Genomic DNA, 22598 nt, shown 5'->3' on the forward strand with positions numbered 1-22598 from the left:
TCAGGCGTTGTCAGGTAAATAACAAATTCCGGCACTTGAATAGGCCATAGCACAACACAGCAGCATGTCAAGTTGGCCGAACCTGAGCAAAATACCGTGAAATACCGTGAAACCGATATGATTTTTTCTTAAAACCGTGATATGAAAATTTTGTCATACCGCCCAGCCCTAGTTTAATGTTCAAAAAACACTTTATTTTCCTAATACTGTCTGTGCTGGAACATCTGTATTCACCCAGTCGTGATACCACTCAGTGTCATTCATATATCAGCATCCATCATCACAGCCAGGGAATGTTAAAATTATACTTTTTCAAAAAATAACTGTTAAATAACCCTTTTGTAAAAAGATTTGTGTTAAAAAACTAACTAACTACTCAAACTAACCCTAATCCAACATAGACAACCAAGATTACATGTTTTCCTTAATGTTAGCATGTAGCTACATGTAGCAGTGTACTTACAGCTGGGAAATGACTGTGTATAGAGTTATCTCCTCACTTTAAAATCAACTAGAAAAGCCTCTGAACACAACCGGAAATGTTCCAACATGAATATGATCTGAAATCAGGGAGAAATTAACATCTGCAACCAAGATTTCATGTTTCCCTGACGTTAGCATGTAGCTGCAAGTAGCAGTGTACTTGCAGCTGGGGAATACTCGTGTATAATGGCACTTTCTTGCCTCAAAATAAACAATAAAAACTTCTAAATTCAACTGGAAATGTCCCAACATGAATTTGATCTGAAATTGGGGAGAAATTAACAACTACGGCAACCAGGATTACATGTTTCCCTGATGTTAACATGTAGCTACATGTAGCAGTGATTACATAGTGTAAACACTTGCAGTAACGTGCCTGGAGCAGATGACCATAATGAAATCCAATACAAACTGACATCAGCTTGTCTCTAGAGTAGAAAAAAACATTAGAAAAGGTCTGAGGTTTTTGCTCACAGTGATTACTTTTGCATACCTCATTATTTGAAACTTTGGCCACATTTAATACGAACATCCAACATTGTAACATTATATATATGACAGGAAATAAGGAAAAGCATAATAGGTCCCTTTAAAAGCTGATGGAAGTTGTCTGTAAGTCTCCTTTAGTTTTGGACGGACAGTTTGGTCCTTGCATGCAAGCCTCTAAGACTGTTTTGATCTATGTCTCAGTTTGTCTGTAGGTCAGTGTTTATGTCTCCCTGTGTAAGTGTGTTTATAGTTTTGTGCTCCAGAGAGCCTTGGCAGAGCCACGAATCGTCCCACATGGTGTCCAACCTTGTGCCAGGTCCTTGTTAATGTTTAACATCTGTCTCGGACATAAACATCAAACAGCGTCTGTCAGCAACTGTCATCCCACGGAAAAATCTCTCCCTCTAAGACCCTCTCTGTCTCTGTTCACATACTGAGTGTGCCAGTGGCAGAATCAATTTCATACCCCAAACTATCAGTTGAAAAGATCATAAAATAATTTCACAGCATATTTATATCTTGCTTGTGAAGATTATTGGAAGTACACTTTGATAAAACAGGGACAGAGGATAGCAAGAGAGAATGTAATTTATTCCACGTTATGTAATATAGTCTGAAATCTTTTGAAAGTTCTGATTAATTTTGTGAGCCACTTTTACTTCTGTGACTACTTATTCAGGTAAACCATCAGAATATGAAATCAAATCTTAAATTTGATTTTTTACATAAATCATCAGTGTACCTTTAACATTTTATTCTTGCATTTGCAAAGACAGTCAATTTACGGGTTCAGTAATCTTCAAAGACAAGTTTAAAGATATTCTTAAGACTTTTAAGCAAAAGTTAGATATGGACTGACTGGTTTGAAAAGCCGACTGACAATCAATGAGTTAACGGCAGTCTCTAAAAGCATGAATGTGTTTCTCAAAGTATCAAAACTTTAGAGAAATACTTTTAAATTAAAGAAGCAAGAAGTTAGATTTGTGCTGCCGCTCTGCACAAAGTGACCTTAGTATACTGTATGTGCAGAGGTTTGCTGAAAACCAGTGACTCTGTGATTACTTTGCCAGGTGGTGAGATTTTTGGCTTTACATAAACTTTCCACTCCACTGCTCCATTTTGCAACAATGAAATTTCAAGACATTCCCCATCTCCTCCGCCCACCTACTTGCACTTTTGACACCTCGCACACAGATGAAACTGCTGCAAAGTATTTATGTTACAAAGGGAATCACTTTATAGATAACAAAGCAAAGCAACAAACAAGGCAGAAGACTATTAGTACTTTGATCATACTTCATTTTTCAGCTTGAGTTCAGCTTATATTAGGTATCTGACATTTAAATCACAGACATTAACCTGCGAGCTAAGTGACAAAATTGATAACCAGTCGAATATCTGTGAACTAAGTATGAAGCTAAAGCCAGCGGGTTGGTTAGCTTAGCTTAGCTTAGCTTCACATAGCATTCATTTTTGGACTTTCGGACTGAGCCAGGCTTGCTTTTTCTCTAATTCCTGTCTTTATTCTGAGCTAGGCTAATCACCTGGTGGCTTAAGGTCAATACTTTGCTGCACTAGATGGGTACTGATGTTCCCATCTAACTCTGACTAAGATTCTTTTATCAGTGTCCAACAAGAGTGAGCTCAGTTCAGTGGAGTCATGTCCATACTTCTCACAGATATTCCGTGTAAGAGGGCAGACAGGTTTATGTTCTTCATTTTGTATGCCAGTCTTACAGTAACACACATGTTCCTCTACTGGTGTTCGACTCCACTTCCCCATTTACACTCGGAATCTGTGAGAAGGCAACTGGAACCGTGTAATTTATTCTCAGATGGTCTTCAGTGTATGGTATTGCTGGTATACAGTGGATGAACAGATATATCTGGATTGATGGCTTGATTACTTTAAGTAGCCTACACTGCTACATGTAGCTACATGCTAATTTATGAGTAACATGTAATCTTGATTGCCGATGTTGCAAAATACTCCCCGATTTCAGATCATATTCCTGTTGCGTTCAGAAGTTTTTATTGGTAAATTGTCACATTAGAAAGTGCTGACATACTCCATTACAGTCATTGTCTTGCTGCAACACTGCTACCTGTAGCTTCATGCTAATATCAGGGAAACAAAACCTGATCTTGATTGGCGATGTTGAAGAATTCTCCCAGATTTTAGATCAAATTCCTGTGAAATTTTTGGTTTAAAAGCATTTATTTAGTGAATTTTTACTGCAGGAAGTGCTGCTATTCTCTGTAACAGTCATTCCCTGGCTGCAATGATGGACGCTGAAATATGAATGACACTGAAATGCTGAGAAATCAAAGCAGACTGGGTGAATACAGATGTTCTAGCTCAGACAGTATGAGGAAAATATAGTGTTTTTTGAACATTAAAGCATATAAACATGTTCCAGTAGGAACCCAAAATACAAATATGAACCTGAAATAGGTCCCCTTTAACACTAAATCCCCTTCGAATCCATTTTTATACAGTTAATTATATTGTTGAATGACTCTTGTTCCAGTCTGGTGTTCATGTCAATGGCAGTTACTAGTGGAGAGTTGTTTTTTTGTAAAGATATGGAGAGACACAATGAGAGATTAGATGAGGAGGATTAGGAGCACATTTCAGGTTTTTGGGGGTGTATTTTTTTGAGTTAGTAGTATTGATGCTAGCGCAATTTGATTAGCAGTAGTTAGTACTTTGCATTAATGGCATCTGGCTGGCAAAGGCGGCTCCACAGTTTCATTATGGTCTTGGGCAACATTTACACTGCTTACAAATTGTGCATCCTGTTCATATCACCTACTTGGGGCACAGTTTATGAACTCCAGGTCATCCAGTGCAGCTCCGCCACTCACATCCATCGAGCGGATCCCCTCGAATATCACCTCAAAGTTCCTTAGCTTCCTCAGAGGGATCTCTGCTCGGTTCCACTTATTCCCCTGATGCCCCGTTTTGTTCCACGCCTCCCACAAATCGTTCTCTGTCTGCGGAGAAGAGCAGCGATGACAAAAGACAATGATGTGGTGGCATTTCTGGTTACAAGTGTAATCCTTTCATAGAGCCTCGAAACAAATTCAAAGCTACAGCAACTATTATCAGAAACATTTATGTCAAAGTTTGAGTATCACTGAGTCACAAGACAAAACTTTGAGTGGAAATGAGCTGAAATTATCTATTGGGCAGACTGCTGAGAAACAGGGAACACCATCTAAGAGGAGTCATTAAAGAATCATTAGCATACCATTGTTGTAATAAGTTCCCCTGCCTTGAGACCTGCTATTCAGAATGAAACCGTGCTCAGCCTGAGTTATGGTAATGGATTTCTCTCATGCCACATATGGAACATATTAGAAGACAGACCGATGGTTATTCCTCTGTAAGCCCTCTCTGTCTTTTCCCATGGTACAAGCCAGGCACTACATCATGACTAATACAGCTTTGAAACAACAAATGTGACTTTGAAAGGGGTTTAACGCATGTATGTTGTTACGAGCCAGTATCTCACCGCAGGTTTTTAATGTTGTGTCGAGAGCATGAATAAGACATTTACAAAGTCATATCATGTCACATTAAAGATACAAGAACATGGAGAACTGGTACAGTTACTGGTGAGGCAGCACAAATTGTTACTTGTAAAGTTAACGGTTCTCTTTGCCCTTTTCAAAGAATAATGAATGGAAATAAAGGGAGATTTATCTTCAAGCACACTGTGACAATAGTATTACCCTCTCTGCAGCATAAGGGAGGAAGGATCAATAACAACATATCGATACCACAGATACTACATTTTTCGTTTTGAAGACTGGCTCTTGTATCAATAGGATTGATATAAAAAAGGGATCTGTTTCTCTCCTCTACGTTGTACTCATTTGTATTTCAAGAGTAAAACTGTCTGTGTAGAAACGTGCTGTTGTGGTGAACACATCTAGTGCACACACTCTTTGTTTCCTCACTGCTGTTGTCTGCCTCAAACAACATACAGTATGTGTCACACAGGCGCAGCCCATCGTGGCGTGCATCCTTACAACTTAATCTGACACATAATTGCAATGATGACTGAACGAAGGAGGAAGAAACCACGAGAAAGAAAGCTTGGAGCTGCAACAGAAATATAGGGAGGAGGAGGGAGAAGCCTCAGCATCCAGTCCCCTGACACAGAGACGGAGTTCACTGTCTCTTTAGAGCGGCTCAGGCAAGAAATACTCAGGTATACAGAAGTGAAATTAATATCTAAGTCAAATCGGATCTTTAGCATTGGTAATGTAATAATTCATAAACTGTAATTGGTCAGTGTTAGCTGTTACATTAACAGGCTAATTATTCACCTCTTAAAAAATCACACACTGCTCTTTCCCACATGACACTGCAGTAGCTGCTTTTAACAGCAATAAGTATCAGTATCTGCACCCTGGTAGTTCACCTGGCAGAGCACGGACCATTATCGTAGCAGCCTGGATTCCACTCCAGCCTGAGCCTGAGGCCTTTACTGCATGTCACACCTCTCTCTTCCTGCCTTTCCTCTTGTCTTCAGCTGTCACTTTTGAATAAAGGATAAATGCCTAAATGCCCTTCTGTGTGGAGTTTGCATGTTCTCCCAGTGTCAGCGGTGGTTTTCCTCGGGTACTTCGGCTTCCTCCCACAGTCCAAAGACATGCAGGTTAATTGGTGGCTCTAAATTGCCCGTAGGTGTGAATGTGAGCGTGAATGGTTGTCTGTCTCTATGTGTCAGCCCTGCAATAGTCTGGCGGCCTGTCCAGGGAGTATCCCGCCTCTCACCCAATGACAGCCGGGATAGGCTCCGGCCTCCTGCGACCCGATCAGCAGTTACAGATAATGAATGACTAACTTAATGCTAAGACTATCACTAGATCCTGACAGTAGGCCATAAGACAGATAAATCAGGTTCCTCTGACTCCTTTTAGTGTTCCTGATAGCATCTGCAACAATCCACCAGTGCTTGAACAACCAGAAAGAGTCTCTAACACACGGTCACTGCTCAAGGGGACGTCAGCAGTGCCCAGAAGGTGAACTGGCACCTCTGCAGCTGTCAGTCCACTTTCCACACTTGGTCCATAGGGAGACTTGAAACAGCATCCCTCGAGTTTCCAAGCCAAGTCCCCACGGGTTGAAGTTCTGCTGCCTCATGTACCATTTTTAGGTTTACGTCTTAATTCAGGACTACTGAGTTTGGGGTTAAGTGTTGACAGAAGAACTACCATGTTGGTTTTGGTCTTTTCATGGGATTTGTTCACAATAAGAAGAATGCAGAATATTGCCAGCGTAATCCTTTGTGTTTAAACCCAAAGCGAGCCTGATGTGTCACATGCTTCTGTGAGCAACCTGACAGCTAACTGTTTGCCAATTGAGAGGAGGTAACACAGACTGAAAGAGCTTTATTGCCACTTGCATTTAAATAACACCCATTCTGTGGAAACACACACAAACTTTTTATCTTGTTTCTCGCTTGAGGTGATCAGAGTGATTGTTAAATTGTACTTCAGCTCCAGGTCAATATGGAGACAGCTGCCTGGTTAAACCACAGAGTGTTTAATAGAGGAAGGTACAAACTAGCCATCCTCCTCAAGTTCATGAGTGTAATATTAAGACTGGTGTAGCTCTGCAATTATTCATAACAGCTTCCTTGTCCTCTGGTCTTTTTTTAAAAGGTGACAATATGGCTGCAGGTCAATGACATTACATCATTAATTCAGCTTTAGGACAGTGTCATGATGAGAATTAATCTCAGAGGCGTCAAAACTTTTTTGGGCACTGCAGGTGGGCAGGTAAACAGAACATACTCTCTAAAGACATAAGACATCAAACCTATTGTACTTTAAGTTGCAAGACGTAGCCAGAGGCTGGACTGCAGTAAAAGAGACCTGGTCTAATGTACTCAAAACCAGAGGACAAGCAATGTCACATCCTACTCTGCAGTTTGAAAGCCTATTAAAATGCACCCTTGGGTGAGGCATGCACAGGCTGTCTCCTCTGCTCTACGCCAGTGGAGCCCTGGCTTGAAATAATCTTGTTACTGTGAGAGTAGAGCATAGATTAATAGGCGGCGTTACAGCAGGACTTATCCAGATTTATGTCATGGAGTACGAGCTCTATCCATAAAAGCAGCCTTAGTGCGACTGACGAGTGTGTGATACTGGCACATGAAGCTCACACTTGATGCCTCGGCGGCGTATCAGTCGAGGCGTTTATTCGATCAATTTGAAGGTTCATTTCCTGCGCTTGCAGTCAAGGCAATGCAACCACAAATTCAGTTTGCTCAAAGTGAAGAGTGGATAAACATTTGCATAATTTCATTTTATTATCCCCCTGGTGACAGTCAGGAGGCCAAAAAAAGAACAAAGAAAGTTGTAATCACAATAAAAATGCTTATTTTATTGAAAATTTTGAATCCCCTGTGTCTTAACCATACATTGAATGTTCCACTAAGCTGAAATCCAATTTGTATTCATGGCTTTTTCATTGTATGAACCTGCCAGCAGCTGTTTCTCTGTCAGCTCACCTTCAATTCACTGTGTATCCACTTTTGTCCTACTAAATCTCTGCAAAGTTAAGAAATGTTACAACACTGGTGTATTAGCATACTGATTGCATCACAGAGCCGCTCTACAACTATGCTTCAAATCAAGAACCCGTTCAAATGATTATCTTTGTCATGATATATTTCGCTTACATTCTTTGGCTGACTGGCAGATGTTCGGCTCACCATAATGACAGGCCACATTTGAACCCTCTCCACTATGTATAACTATATAAGTGAGCAAATGGCAGGACATGTAGCTTCATTTTAAAGGAATTACTGTCAATCACCATAATAGCACACTGATTCGAACTGGATCTGTCAGTAAGTAAGGCAAACAAACAGTCTGCTCTCGGAAAATGTTCTAAAATATACACGCCTGAAAAGGAAAAGTAACATTATCTGAATGAAAAGGACAGAATACATTTCTATTTTCAAAAAGGATTTATGTTCAACTCAAAGGAGTATATTAAAGGGACGGTTCCCCCTTACATCAAAAATACTATTTTTCCTCTTACCTGCAGAGCCACTTATCAATTTAAATTGTTTTGATGTGAGTTGGAGATATCGGCCGTAGAGATGTCTGCCTTCTCTTTAATATAATTGAACTAGGTGGCGTGTCGTGTTCAAATGCCAAATAATAAATTTGAAAAACTCAACAGTAATGTCTCTCTTGAGAAATCATGACTTGGTTACTGAAGATAATCCACAGACCTTGCTGTGAGAAGTGGCATGTGGGAACTATTTTCTTTCTACCAAACTACACCTGCCAACTGTATCACTGTACAGAAAGAAGCGTGCATCTACTCATGGACGAGAGGCTTCTGCTCGTGATGCATGAGATGTAACCATTAATGGTGTCCTTACTGGCGGAGCTGTGATTTTAGCTAGCTCAGTGGTGCTACTTGAGCTAGCAGTAGATGCATGCGTTCTTCTGGTTGGCGGGTGTAGTTTGGTAGAAAGAAAATAGTTCCTACATGAAACTGCTCACACCAAGGTCTGTGGATAAGATGATGGCACTCAGATTGTGGTGCTCATAGTGCCAAAAACCACATTTGACAAACTATATTGCAAAGCTAATCCAGGTTAATATAAATTGCCTTAATGTCTACCCGGTGACATTACAGGTTAACTTAACTTGTCACAATAAAAGAAGCCACTACTGTTCTTCATTACAAATGTATTTAAGATATGAGCCTGAGATGTCACAGATTTTAGTTACCAGGTATTAAAAATGTCAGTCAAATACACTGAAGGGACAGTTCACTCCAAAAATCAAGAATATATATATTTTTCCTCTTACCTGTAGTGCTATCTATCAATCTAGAACTTTTTAGTGTGTGTTGCCATGTTGGAGATATCAGCCGGAGAGATGTCTGCCTTCACTCCAATATAATGGAACTAGATGGTACTCAGCTTGTGGTGCTCCAAGTGCCAGATAATACATCTGGAAAAACTCAACACCAATGTCTCTTTCCAGAAATCATGACCTGGTTACTCAAAATAATCCACAGACCTTGTTGTGAGTAGTTTCATGTAGGAACTATTTTCTATCTACCAAACACCTGCCAGCCATATCACTACACAGAAGGAAGAGAACATGTACTCATGGACAACAGGCTAGTGCTGGTGACTGAGCAAGATGTTAATATTAATGACATCCTACTCGACTGAGCTGTAATATCTAGTTCAGTAGTGCTAGGTGAGCTAGCAGTAGATGCACACTTCCTTCTACGTGGTGATACCATTGGTGGGTGTAGTGTGGTAGAAGGAAAATAGTTCCTACATAAAACTGCTCACAACAAGATCTGTGGATTATCTTGGGTATTATGATCATTATCATGATTTCTGGAAAGAGACATTGCTGTTGAGTTTTTCAAATGTATTTTTTTATGCTTTTAGCGCCACAAGCAGAGTGCCATCTAGTTCTATTATATACAACACCTCTACGCCTAATATCTCACACTGCAACAGCCAACACTCGGCAACTCATACTAAAACAGTCTAGATTGATAAATAGCACCACAGGTGAAAGAAAAAATGTACTTTTGACTTTGGGGGTGAATGTTGGATACCTCAACATTTTGGGAAATGCGCTTATTTGATTTCTTGGTGAGAGTTGGAGGAGAAGTTTGACGCCGCACTCATGTCTGTGCAGTAAACCTGAAGCTGAAGGTTGCAGTTAGTTAACTTAGCTTAGCATATCACTAGAACCATTAAACTGTTAGTGTACGTGGCACATCAAACCCCCGTAAAAGTACAGCTTGTTGTCTAGAGCTGTGGTTCCCAACTTGTGGGTCGCGGGTCCATTCTGAATGGAGCGCAAGTGACTCGCTAACATGTCGGGTTTGTAAAGAACACACTTTATTTTTGAAGTCCAGTGAATTTCCAGTACAAGCTTTTATTCTGAAGTGCCATTTCCTGCTGTAGAGTGAGCGACAAACAGGCAGCTACTTGACAGAGACAGCAAAGTAGCTTGACGACATGGCCAAACGCAAGTATGACACTGAATGTATTACACTTTGTGGACCTTGAGCTAATGACTAAGGAGCAATCTCGACCCCCTGGCCAGACCAGTTGGGAACCACTGGTCTAGATAGTTTTAGAGCCTACAGTATATAGAGTTAACTTGCTAATCTCACATGGCAATCACTAATAATGATATGTCCAATATCTGCTGTTGTGAGATAATCTCTTTGTGAGGCTAAAGCGCAACTTATTCACCTCATCTGCATTCCAGAGTTTCCACAAATATTTTATCCAAAGTCCAAACCTTTGTGACAGATATCACCACACAGTTACTCCCAAGAAGAAAGAGGCATATTTTCTGTTTCATATTTTCTGTTTTATTTTAAAAGAATCAGCAGGAGCAGTCAGAGCCACTGGTTCCTGACACTTCAATCTGCGCCTGATTATAGTATTAATGTAAAACCGAAAGCATAAAACAGAAAATATGCCTCTGTCTTTCTTTGAGACTCTACTCTCTGTGTTGCATATTAGATGCATACATCAAAATGACATATCATTATCACACTGCATGCAGACATCACACACCGTGGTTTCAAAATTGTCTGCCGCACCACCCTCCCAGTTCTCTCGGAGACCCCGCCACGTCCCGTCCACTCACTGCTGAGGACAGTTATCAGTGTGATGAATGGCGACTCGAGCAGTTCGCAGGCTGGGTGATATAAATAGAAAGCACTGTTGAGCCCCCTGTGAGACTTCACAGAGGGAAACACTTGCCAGGTAAATATAATCCCCTCCCTCCCACTCTGTGTCTCTGCCCATTGAAGTCTCCAGCATCATTACCATAACTGCCTTTGTTCTTCAATCAACCTTTAAAGATGGCTCACACTGTATTCACACTGTGATGTTTGCAGTGTGTGTGTATTTGTAGCCATGCCTGTGCAAATGTGTGTTCATGTTTGTCTTTATGTAGCCGCTTTGACTCAAGGCAACACGGAGGCTATGAAAATGCTATAATGTTGTCATTTGTAGCACAAAGCAATAATCTGTAAGTGCTAATGTCTTTGAACCCGGTCACACATGCACTTAACATCATTTATGTGTCATTGGGGACTGTGGGGACATAAAGCTCAACTGAGATATTGGTTTTCTCCCTCACACACTCACACACACACACGAAACACATATCAGGGTGCATACACACACTTCAGTCAATGTCTGACATCATATACAATGACCTCTGAACTCACCTCCCCCTCTCTGTGTCGGTGTGTCTGTGTGAGCAATTCAGCCACCTCATTTATATGTCTGGAGCTAACCTTCTTTAAAAGGCCAAATTTTACATTTCACATCCATATGGGAACATGGAGGACATGTAAAATAGTCCACATGCATTCATCATCTCCCGCCTCTCACAGAGTCACATAATCAATCAAATGGCCAGTGGGCTTGACTGAAAAACTCCCATGATTTGAATTTCTAAGGCCGGCGTTATCCCATTTGCACCAGGCTTTAATGTGCAATCAATAGCATGCAGTGGTCGGGTGGTAGAGAATTTGTAATATAATTAAATTCAAAGCAGCCTCAATAAATGTAAGATCCACCTCCACAGGTGCCAGATTGTGTATGAGCAGTACATGAGAGTCACATGGATATATGTAAGTGACTGTAAAATCAGAACAGTCTGTTGATAGTTCTGTTTTTGTCAGCAGATTCCTAAACGTCATGGTGGGAATGTGGATCAACATTTACTCCAATGTGAATGCAGATATATTTTCTACCTTTAAACGCTACACCCCAGTGGCCTAAATGTAGAACCATATACGACCTGTTTTCTGTGTCTCTATCTTATTGTCTTTCTGTCCGAGTGAGTCCCATTCCCAGTTTTCAAGCTAACATTTCTATGTACACCTATCAGCCAAAAAATTAAAACCACTGGTGGGTGAAGTGAATAACACTGATCATCTCCTTGCAGTGCACTGTTCTGCTGGGAAACCTTGGGCACTCACGTGGATGCCACCTGACGCATCACACACCCAAACACCACTGCAGACCAACTAACTCCCCTCATGGCAATGGCACTCCTCGTTGAGCTCTTTGTCACGTTCCTCTGGCCATTCACAAACCGTTTTTGCAGTGTGACATTGTGCACTGTCTTGCTCGAGAGGCTATTGCCATGGCATGGTCTGCAACTATGTTTGTGTTGGTGGAGCGTGTCAAGTGGGATCCACATAAATTTCAGGACCTAAGGTTTCCCAGCAGAATGTTGCACTGTAACGAGGTCATCAATGTGATTCACTTCACCTGTCAGTGGTGATAATGTTTTAGCTGACTGGTGCATGTGCATAAGATTTTATCAGTGCTGTGGAGTTGTATTGTTTTGGCATGTCTGTAATAACCTGAGCTACTGGCATTTGGCTTCATGTGTGTTCTAACAAGCCTTGATGACTATGGTGCACCTGCAGAGTAACCCACATAAAAGGCAATTTTTCATGCATGCCTAATTCTGCACTGTGGAAAGTCCAACATGGACCGAAATGTTTGCAATTTTGCACACTTTTGTACTGTCTGCACAGCACCAGCATGTAAATGAAAGCATTCAAACATCAAGACTCTAGTCTCAATCCCTTTTGTTGTCTGCATGTAAGTCCTCCATTGTTGCACTATACTTTTCCCTGACTCCTGCACCAGAGAAGACTAACAAAGGAAAGTTTTTTAAGGTGCAGTTAAACCCTTGTGAACTGCTGTCAACAGCTTTCACGTTAAGACCAACACCAGAAATGCATTAGTACTTTTCTCAGTACTTTCAGACTCCATAGGTTCCAATTAAAGATATAAACCTTTTCAAACCAAGTTATAAATTTATACTTTCATCTTTAGGAAAATGCTAAACCAGGTGAAAAAATAGAGGACTATTTTCACCTGTAGCACTAGTGCAATGGTTAATATTTACAAATTTGACTACTGGCTTTGATGATACAGGTAATACTTCAGTGTTATTTTTGGTAAAACAAACAAATAAAAAATCTTAAATATCTATTGTTTTAAAGACCCCCTCTAGTAAGTGGAGAGTTTTTAACTTTGATATGTTTTTTTTTTTTTTTTTTTTACAAACTACAAGATGACATGACATGAGCAAAACACGCAAGGAAGATTTGTGTGGAAGAAATAGAACAGAATAATAAAATGCTGCTTTTATGCACTGACTTACCAGTATTAATAATGTACTTTGTACTGAGTTATTTAACATATCAGTCACCACCCGATTTTCTACAAAAAAGTACTTTTTTTAATACCTTAAGTAAATTTAGCTGGTAGTAGGATTTTAATTAGGGCTGCATGATTTTGAATAAATATCTAATTGTTGATTATTTTGACTGATACTTCAACTCAACACAAACTCCAACACAAATCTCACTTGAAATGCCTTTAATAAATATGTTAAATTATCTATAAACCAAAAGCATCTGATCCAGCCTGATTAAGAGATAAAGAGAGTGGCAGGAACCTTGGTCACTACATTAATAGCTTTAGTAGTTACTTTTCAGATTAAACTTTTATAGCATAATAAGTTTATAAATAAAGATTAAACTTCCCGTGGTTACCAGACTTTTTGACTTCTAGCTCCTACATCTCTTTTTTGCTATTTATTTAGGCTGTTTGCAAAATTGTATCGCGCTTGATGTGAATTAAACAGGCAGTTACGTTGAAATTTCGCCTCTGGGCAAGCATGTCATCATTGTGGTGGTGACTTTAAAACTTCAGCATAGAGGATTTTTATTTCGTTTCTGTCTGGTTTCTGTTACCTTACCTTCAAAATTACCGCTGGCTTACCGGAGCCTCTCCTGCTCCGTCTGAGCTCTGTGTCTCAATGTGACATGATGTGAAAGCATGCACAGGCATCAGTGTTGATTGACTATCACTTGTGCCGTGTAACCAATCAGAGGGGGCTGTAGGTGGGACATTGTTACAAAGCCCAGTGCAGTGGAGACTGCATGCAGGGAGGGAGACGGCTGTATCAGAGCCAAAGGAGCGACTTTTAAAATACATTTATTTGATCGATTACCGATGAAAAAACGTCCGATGCCGATTATGGTAAAGAGCAGGTTGTGTTTACTTGCACACTGTGTGCCTAAATCATTTTCCTGGTTCGCACATATATATATATTTTTAGGGGCAAATGCAAATGAAATGCTCCCACAGTAGAGCACTTGCCTTAAGGAACCAATCCCATCAACCTGCAGGGTAGGGCTTTATATAACGGTAGCAAAATGAAGGGTGTCAGAGGAGAAGCAGGTGTAACTACGAATCAGTATTTTGCAAGTTAAATTTTACTTTCACTTGAACTTGTTAGAGCTGGTTTATCGGGAACAAAGTTGATCTACCATTAACAACACATTAATAGCTTTTTATAACAAAGTCAAGCCAAAGGCTCAAGTCATCCATTTCTGTTTACAAGCACCGATTTGTGTGTTTGATGAGCAGAGTCAACAGTGAGCCGAGTCAACGGTGAGCCGGTACACTCGTGCTACAGGTGAGGGGTGGGGTCAATTTGCATATTCATCCATGCATGCATTCTAAATGAGGCAAACATGTAAAGTTACACTTCAGCAATTACAAGGCATGAAGGAAAAACTTCTAAATATGTAATTATGATGAACAGAGACATGTTGATTAGGGGTTCAATCAATGTCCACAGAGGAACTTTAATGTTATTATTTATACTGTCGGAACAGTCTAATCTGTCACTCTCTTGATTCTGGTCTTTCCATGGTATTTGTTGACAATACAGACTCACTCTCAAAGGCACATTTCAGTCTAAAGTTCTGATGGAGCTGATAGCTACTAAGTTAGATTTCCTCCCCTAAAACAATCACACCATGAGCTCTGTTTCCTCTATGACTTGGCTGCTGCAGCATGAGACGGTACCAGTGTCACTTTTTGGAAGAGTGATGAATGATATGCAAATTTTGCAAGACGGGATACAACCTCTTGCTGTTTGTAGAAAAAAAATAACCCAAATTTACATGATAACTTGCTGACGTGTTTTGCAAATTGCATAAAACAGTTTCTGCAGCGCACACAAGGACACGCTAATAATCAGGCACGTGCTGCGCATACCTAAGTCTGAGAGAAAAACCTGCACAATCACACACACCAAAGAATGAATGTACTCATGCACAGCTCCTGCACCTTGACCTTGAGTCGTACCTGCACAGAGTTAAATGAAGTTGAGACAGCACACACCACAGGTTGGAGGCACAGTAAATCACAGCAGAATTTAAATGGCAGAAAAGCTGCAAGCAGAAATCTTAATCCCTGAAAGTCAACCATGCATACACAAACTAGATGGATGAATGCCTAACAAGCAAGAAGCCTTGAGAACTGGCAGGGCTTGTGTGTGCCCAGATGGTGGGGTGGGGCTGCTCTGGACCGAGGGGTCACCACGACCCCCCATGATTCACCTCAACCCCCCCGCAGATCCAAAAACTGGCAGAGAGATTGACAGCCACACCAGATTACTGACACCACTAGACAGCAGCGCTAATATGATGTGATTACAGTCTACATTAACATCATTTAATTTAATCAGCTTTATCGCTGACTGAGCGTAACCATGGTAACCAGGCGTAACGGAATGCGACATATCTGGAGGGTTCATTTTTAAAACTATCGTGAACTGGCACCAGTTCAATTCATCATTTCTTATCGTGATTGTGTGCAAACAGTCAACACACTCCTGCAGATGGTTTACCTTGATCAGCAGACGGATCGTTCCTGAGGCCTTGTGGGAAATGTAGTACCAGAAGGAGAGCTTGCAGATGGTGCTCGACTCTTTCCAAACAGAGCTCCTAATATGAGCCTTATCACCTTTCAGTCCCACCGGTGTAGCTTCCAGAAAGACGAAATGACCTAACGAGAAAAGAGAGACGAGAAGTGATGAAGGAGAAGGGCAGCGATGAGGGAGGCGAGGCAAAGAGGAATTGATAACTATCTCCGTGTGAGCAGCCAGTGACAAATTACAGCAAGGTCACGAACAGTGTGGTCGGGGAGTGAGGGCTGGGGCTCGCAGAGTAATCTCTGACACATCTTCTAATATCTCACTGCCTTTCGACACCCGCAGACCACTCTTAAAGTTTCTCATTCAAGCCAAGCTCATAAAGAAAAGAGGAAACCTGGGAACGTGGCCGAATACAAAAGCAAAGGGAGTGCATCTGTGCCATCATGTTTCTTTCTCTCTGCAAATATGTGCACTATTAATAGCTTTTCTCATATGTTTGCTTTTTATCATTATATCCCTTTGTGTTGAGCATTAAAAACCAAACAAGCCTAATAATAAAATTAAAATCCATCAAGCTTCATGAAATCAAACAGTATTTATGGTCTGCAAGGTTATGTGTACTTATTTAATTTAGTTTTTTTTGTCAGTTATTATTTCCAGGTTTTTGTTTTTTTTGTTACTTACCAGTGTCACTCTTTTCAGATACCTCACTTCCTGCCCTCGTATGTTTCCCGCCTGTGTAATTACCTCCGCTACCCTGATTAGTTTCACCTGTCCCTCATTACTAACCCTGCCTGCCTGGTGTATTTAGTCTGTCATCCCCTTTGTCTGAGCCAGTTGCTCTCCTCTCTTCTAGTGAGCGTTCCAGCATTTATTCCTTGAGTGTTCCAAGATTTATTCTACCTATCTTCTGTATTTTGGCTCGGTCCTATTACCTAGTGTTTTTGTAAATCTCTGCCTTGATTTTTTGGACTCACTCCTGTGTACTGAAATCTGATTCCTCCAGCTAAAGACTTTAACTTCTCAGTGTTTTCAAGTCGTGTTTCTGAGTCGCTCCTTGTTGTTGCCTGTACTTCCTGATAGGCAGAAGAAAGTGTGAATGTGTGGTCTTTTCCATCCTTTACTGTTATGTTAATACTGGAGTTGGTTTATCGAGATAAGCAGTAGGTGGCGCTTATTCTTATTCATTGCACTAGTGCAGAAGAAGAGGGCTTGACGAGATGAAATAATTAAAAGAGCACTAGTCAAACCTCAAACAAAGGAAAAAATGGATATCTGGTAAGTAGGGCTGGGTATTGTTTAGAAAGTTATGATACCAGTACCAATATCAGTCACCTTGAGGTGATACTGGTACTGAAAGAGTACATAATTTGACACTTTTTTTGTGGACTTCACCACACCAGACTCTATGGGTTGTGGCTGCTGCGGTAATTATCAAATCACGTTTGAACGCTTGTGGTCAATGGCGTATAGTAGTTAGGATGGGCCCCAGTGCACACTATTAGGATGGGCCCTAGTGCCAGATTTTGTGTCAAAACAGCTACCGTATATTTTATAGTATCATCACATGATAAAATACAGACTTGGCATTTGAAAACCTCAACATACAGATTACCAATCATCATTGCAAATCTGTATATGACAAAAATACCAAATAAAATAAGAAATGATTCATTAAATGGATTTGTTTAATGGTTTACAAAGTAGTAAAACTGTACTGTCTATATTTATGCCCCTGTTTGTGGCGATTGGCTGAATTAAATGCACTGGTATCATATGACTGAAAAAGTTTCAATACTACTTGGTACTGGGGCATTTGATACCTTAAAGTTATCGAGCCAGCCCTGATAATAATGGAGTTTTGAGCAGCTAATATTACAGCTATGTACTCTTGGAGGAGTTCTAGTAACAGCCCTGTGTGCACATATAAGCATAATAAAGCCACCCAGAGATGAGAAAGAGGACTTGCAGTGGCCCATGAGATGATGGTACGTCATGACTACATTATAATATATTTGCTGAATCTGTTTCCATTGCACTTTTTCACATTCACCCTTCATTGACACACTAAATTTTCCAACTCCCCGAGACGTAAAAACTTTTTGCGTTATTTGAGATGTTTTTAAAAACTTTTTCTGTTTCCTCTCAAGTTAAAAATGCACATAAAATCAGTTGAATGGAAATGCACCTTTTGACATCAGCCTCACTGTTTACTTTCACACAGACGTATCAGAGCTGTATCGTTAACTTAAAGATGCTCAGGAGAAGCGCCTCCATAAGCTGTATGTGCAAATGTACATATGTGTTTATTTATTCATGTGTACGGCTGTTTGCCATGCAGGCTGTGTAATGGGATTACAGCCCTAAAAGCCCTGCATCAATCACCTGAAGACTCTGCTGCTGTACGTTCACGTACGGGGAAGTAGCTCATTGATTTTGTCATGAATTAAACATTGTGGAAAGCTACCACAGCATTTTGGGTTTAACAGGTGGAAATTTGAAAGTCAGCTCAGTTTCATGCACCCCAATTATACAAAACCACCCAGAAGTGAAGCCACACTTGTTCAATTATACAATGGTAATTCAAAGAGGAGGCTAGAACAAAAAGGAAGTTCTTTTTTAATGAAATACTTAGAGTTAACAAAACTCTTAGATTAGCTGATGGTATATGTGTGTGAACGACGCACAAAATGCATGAAGGAAGATTGTGAACACATACCTCTTTCATCCATCAACGTGTGATCATATGGAGGCCGTATGCTTTTCACAGACCCCGTCCCCAGCGTCCAGTCAAAATTATCAGCCAGGGAGCTCTTCCAGCCACAGCGCCCATTTTCAAAGGAGCAAGAAGTCCCACATTCCTTTTCATCAGTGCCATCGCCACAGTCGTCTGTGAAGTCACAGCTCTGCCCCGGAGTAAAACACCGGCCATTTTCACAAGGCAGGAGGCCTGAAGGACAGGAGCCTGGACATAAGACACATAAAAAAGCATTCAGACTCCTCGGGCCCTGTTTAAATGAGGCATGATTTGAAGTGCATGGCAAAAGTACATTTAGGGCACGTCCAAGTCCAATTTTGCTAGTTAAATGGCCCATACCTGAGGGTTGTATTTCATGTCTTTATCAAACATAGGTGTGTTTTGTGCGCAACATTAATTCAACCAGAATGTCTACAACCAGGTGTGCCTACACTGGCATTGCTATGTACATGGCAGATAGCAGAAAACTGCTCACATCTCCAATTTGTCTGAGAGTAATGCAGTAAGAGCAGTACAGTTACAACAGTAGGGGTGGGCGATATGGCCCAAAATAATATCAGTTATAGCTGCTGCGCAGCGATGGGTCGGGTCCGGGCATTTTTAGGCAATTCTGAGCAACAAGCAGAAGAATTGGAAGACATTTAGCAACACAATCTGCCTTTTGCATCAGCTGAGGCTTGAACTTACAACCTCTGAGACTAAGAATCAATTTCTATCTCACTGAGCTAATTAGTCAGTGACAATTCATGTGTAGCTTAACAAATTGACTAAGCCAGACGTGCAGGTTTAGCAGCCATCCATGCATGGAAAAAATTCAGTTATCGAAACAAAAATCTGCAGTTTATTCCACACTACTGAAGCTGCTCCTCCACCACTGCGCAGTCACTAATAATTTCGCCTTCAGCCATGCTTGTTGTTGCGGTGGGTATGTCAATGTGCCTACTGCAACTCCAGAACAGCAGATCATTTATTAAAGCAATCAAACAACAAAATGTCTTATCAGTGTGATTACTGTGTATTTCTCTCACAAAACAAACAGAAGCCGCCCTTTAAACAGCAGGAAAATACTGTGCCGTTTTAACTTTAGACCAGGATTTTGTTGGTCAGTGGTGCAGTCACTTTCTGCTGCCTTCAAAATAGCAATGCGCTAACAATGCACCTGACCACACCTCATTTTAGGACCTGCACACCTATGGGCACACAATTGGGCACAAGTACATTTGCTACTTACACAACGGGGACACTGGCCATGAAAATGACAACTGTATTGGTCTGAAACTACCCTCGTTTTTGTGTCCTAACATCAGTCTGTAGCTGCACATGCTGTTATATGTAAAGTAATAGAAGTCCCATCGAGGACAAGGAAGGGTGACAGTGTGTCTCGTTCTGGTGGCACGCATGCCGACACATGTTCACGTGTTATTGTGAAGAGAGACCTAGAAAGAGGGAAATGTGCTTATTCATTTTCTTGCTGAGAGTTAATGAGAAGACTGATACCACTCTCATGTCTGTATGGTAAATATGAGGCTAGTTTCAGCTAACGGGGAAAACGGCTAGCCTGGCTCCATCCAAAGGTAGCAAATCCACCCACTAGCTCCTTTAAAGCTGCTGGCTGTAGCTTCACATTTAGAGTAAGGACATGAAAGTGGTATCAATCTCCTCATCTAAGCAAATAAGCATGGTTCCCAAAATGTCAAACTGTTCCTCTAAAATTTGAAACTGCAATAAAAATTCAGCACACTCTTTTTTTCCTGTCTACTAGATGCTTCACCAGATTTAACAGCACCACAGGAGCTCAGTATTAACTCCAGGGCATAAGAAGTCAACTCAGGAGTGGGGAGACCATCTGCATGCAGCATCAGGGTCTCCTTAAGAAGCTTAAGGAGCCAAGGGGGCATGGGGCTATGAGCCCAAATCAGTGTATCACAGGGTGACAGTGCTGCAGGAGGCTATAATCTGCCTCTTTTGGTGCCAGGCATTCCAGCGGGGTCACTGCTTAGTCTTGGGGAGTGTTAGAAAGGGAGATGAGGCGTGATGAAGAGGGGTGGTCCCTGTAAGTAAAGGAGAGAAAGGAGTATAAGTCGCCTCCTTATCCTTTGTTCCTCTTCAGATGCATAGGACCAGAAGCAATGTACCCTAACAAAGGCAGATAGGAAGCCAGGAAGCCACAGCTCCCCACTGAGAAGCCGGGCTGCCTCACCGCCTGATGTGGAGCGTACTGAAGCTGCAGGTGGTTTAATTCAAAAGTTAATGGTTGAATCTAGAAATATGTCACGACTCCCAGAACAGCATGAAGTTCTTCACCTGTTACTCTCTAAATGTACTCATTAGTCCTCATTACTTCCAGTACATATCCTGTTACATGGTTAACTTTGGGGGTCTGCACTGCTGTGTGCAATGTGACCTTCACACCAGGGACCCACTGTCCTCTTATACAGTGTGTCAGTCAGTCTCCCTGAGTGGCACACTGCCCCCTGGTGCAAGGACATTGCTCCAGATGAGCTTTTTAATGACATCTGACATGTTTTATTTCCAGATAATTTACATTTTTTATCTGGCCTTCTCCTGTTTTCTTTTAATAATGCATAAATTAAACTTAAATTTCATAATTTTCCTGCTCATTACCCTTCTTTTCTTTGTCCTGGTGCATGACAAACAGAGAGAAAGAGACAGCATCAGAGCCACATTGCTCATACAATCACAAATTCACAGCTGTCAAAATGAAAACTGAATTGCATTTATATTGTCAGAGGCCACTGATGATAAGAGGATGACTAGTCAAGTAACACCGCTGGCGTCATCCATCTGTTGTACTAACGTTAGTGTCGGTATTTTTTTACATTGTCATAGACATTACATTGTCCGTTTTTTCCCCCCGTTAAAGGGTTTTTTTGGGGGAGTTCTGAGATTTGTGATATTGGGCTTTATAAATAAAACTGATTGAAATTGATTAATAGAGGTGTTAAATCAATTATACATTTTAGCATTGAAGTGATAGAGTAGTTAGTGGTGGTGCTGTGCTGGACTGCATTATATTCTAAAGCTTCCCCCTGAAAGCTGAAAATCTGACTCTTCAGTTGCAGGCCCTTCAGTCAATACAGATTTTTTAAGTTGAGCTGTCTTTTTTTTTCACCAGTCAGTGTGCAGTGTACTTCTGGGGACGTTTCGGTCCACAGATTTAGCTTCAGAGTGACACTCCTAGCTTTCACGCTGCTCTCCAGTACAGACAGACGTGGACCCAGACCCAGTCTGAGTGAGACGTAGGCAGCTGCCTGGTGGAGGACAGGCTTTGCCCAGGTCAGCCTCCAAAATAACATTATCATCTGCCTTTTGCTATGAAGTGGTAAATTTAAGGGCTGCCCCCTCATAGTCAACCAAACGTTAGTCGACCACAAAGGTCATTAGTCAGCAAGATTTCATTGGTTGCTTAGTCACAAAAGAAATGACTGGACCATGTGGGAATTTAATTTGAAAGGACAGACACAGGAAGAGGCCACGCTCAGCAGTCAAACAGGAGTCATGTTACAAACCAACCACAGCTGACAGATATCTTTCCCTTCTTCTGTAAATATTCAGTCTGATAAATACAGAAAAGTAGATCATGTTAGTGCAGGGCTACCCAGAGCTTTACATCTGTCACATGGACAATAGGCCTACACACTTACAAACAGCACCTGGAAGAAGCACTCAGGATTTCAGGCAAATAGGCTATATGATGTTTGTTAAGGTTCCTAAGCAACCTCAGATGCAACCTGCTGCGGTTGTACAGCGAATAATTTACAAGGCTGGTACATGCGGTTATTCCACAGGCTAGTTAATAACATGTCGGGCAGGAAATCCAAAGTGTGGGATCATTTTTGAGAAGGTGAAGGACGAACCCAAGGTGATATGTGAACTCATCTTCATTGGTCGACTACAAACATGACGTGTCATCTGAAACATGGAAGTAGCTACATGCCCATTAGCCCACAGCGTCATTAACAGGCGGCTCGCTCAGTGTGTGACGTGCACTTGTAGATAAAATATAGGCCTATATTAATGAAGGTTCATTAGTACGGTTTTGTATTTCTCT

General features: G+C 41.1%; 1 protein-coding gene across 1 annotated transcript in view; it reads right to left on the reverse strand.

Annotated features, from left to right (window-relative positions):
• The window catches only part of malrd1 (MAM and LDL receptor class A domain containing 1), a 99745-nt gene that overhangs the window by 22531 nt on the left and 54616 nt on the right, over positions 1 to 22598 (reverse strand). Inside the window, exons 20-22 of the mRNA XM_050056646.1 lie at positions 18488 to 18733; positions 15742 to 15899; positions 3789 to 3969 (exon numbers count right to left, since the gene is read on the reverse strand). Coding sequence (XP_049912603.1) covers positions 3789 to 3969; positions 15742 to 15899; positions 18488 to 18733 — 585 coding nt within the window. The remainder of the gene's footprint in view (positions 1 to 3788; positions 3970 to 15741; positions 15900 to 18487; positions 18734 to 22598) is intronic.

Source organism: Epinephelus moara, chromosome 11, assembly GCF_006386435.1.
Source record: "Epinephelus moara isolate mb chromosome 11, YSFRI_EMoa_1.0, whole genome shotgun sequence".
NCBI classification, from domain to species: domain Eukaryota; kingdom Metazoa; phylum Chordata; class Actinopteri; order Perciformes; family Serranidae; genus Epinephelus; species Epinephelus moara.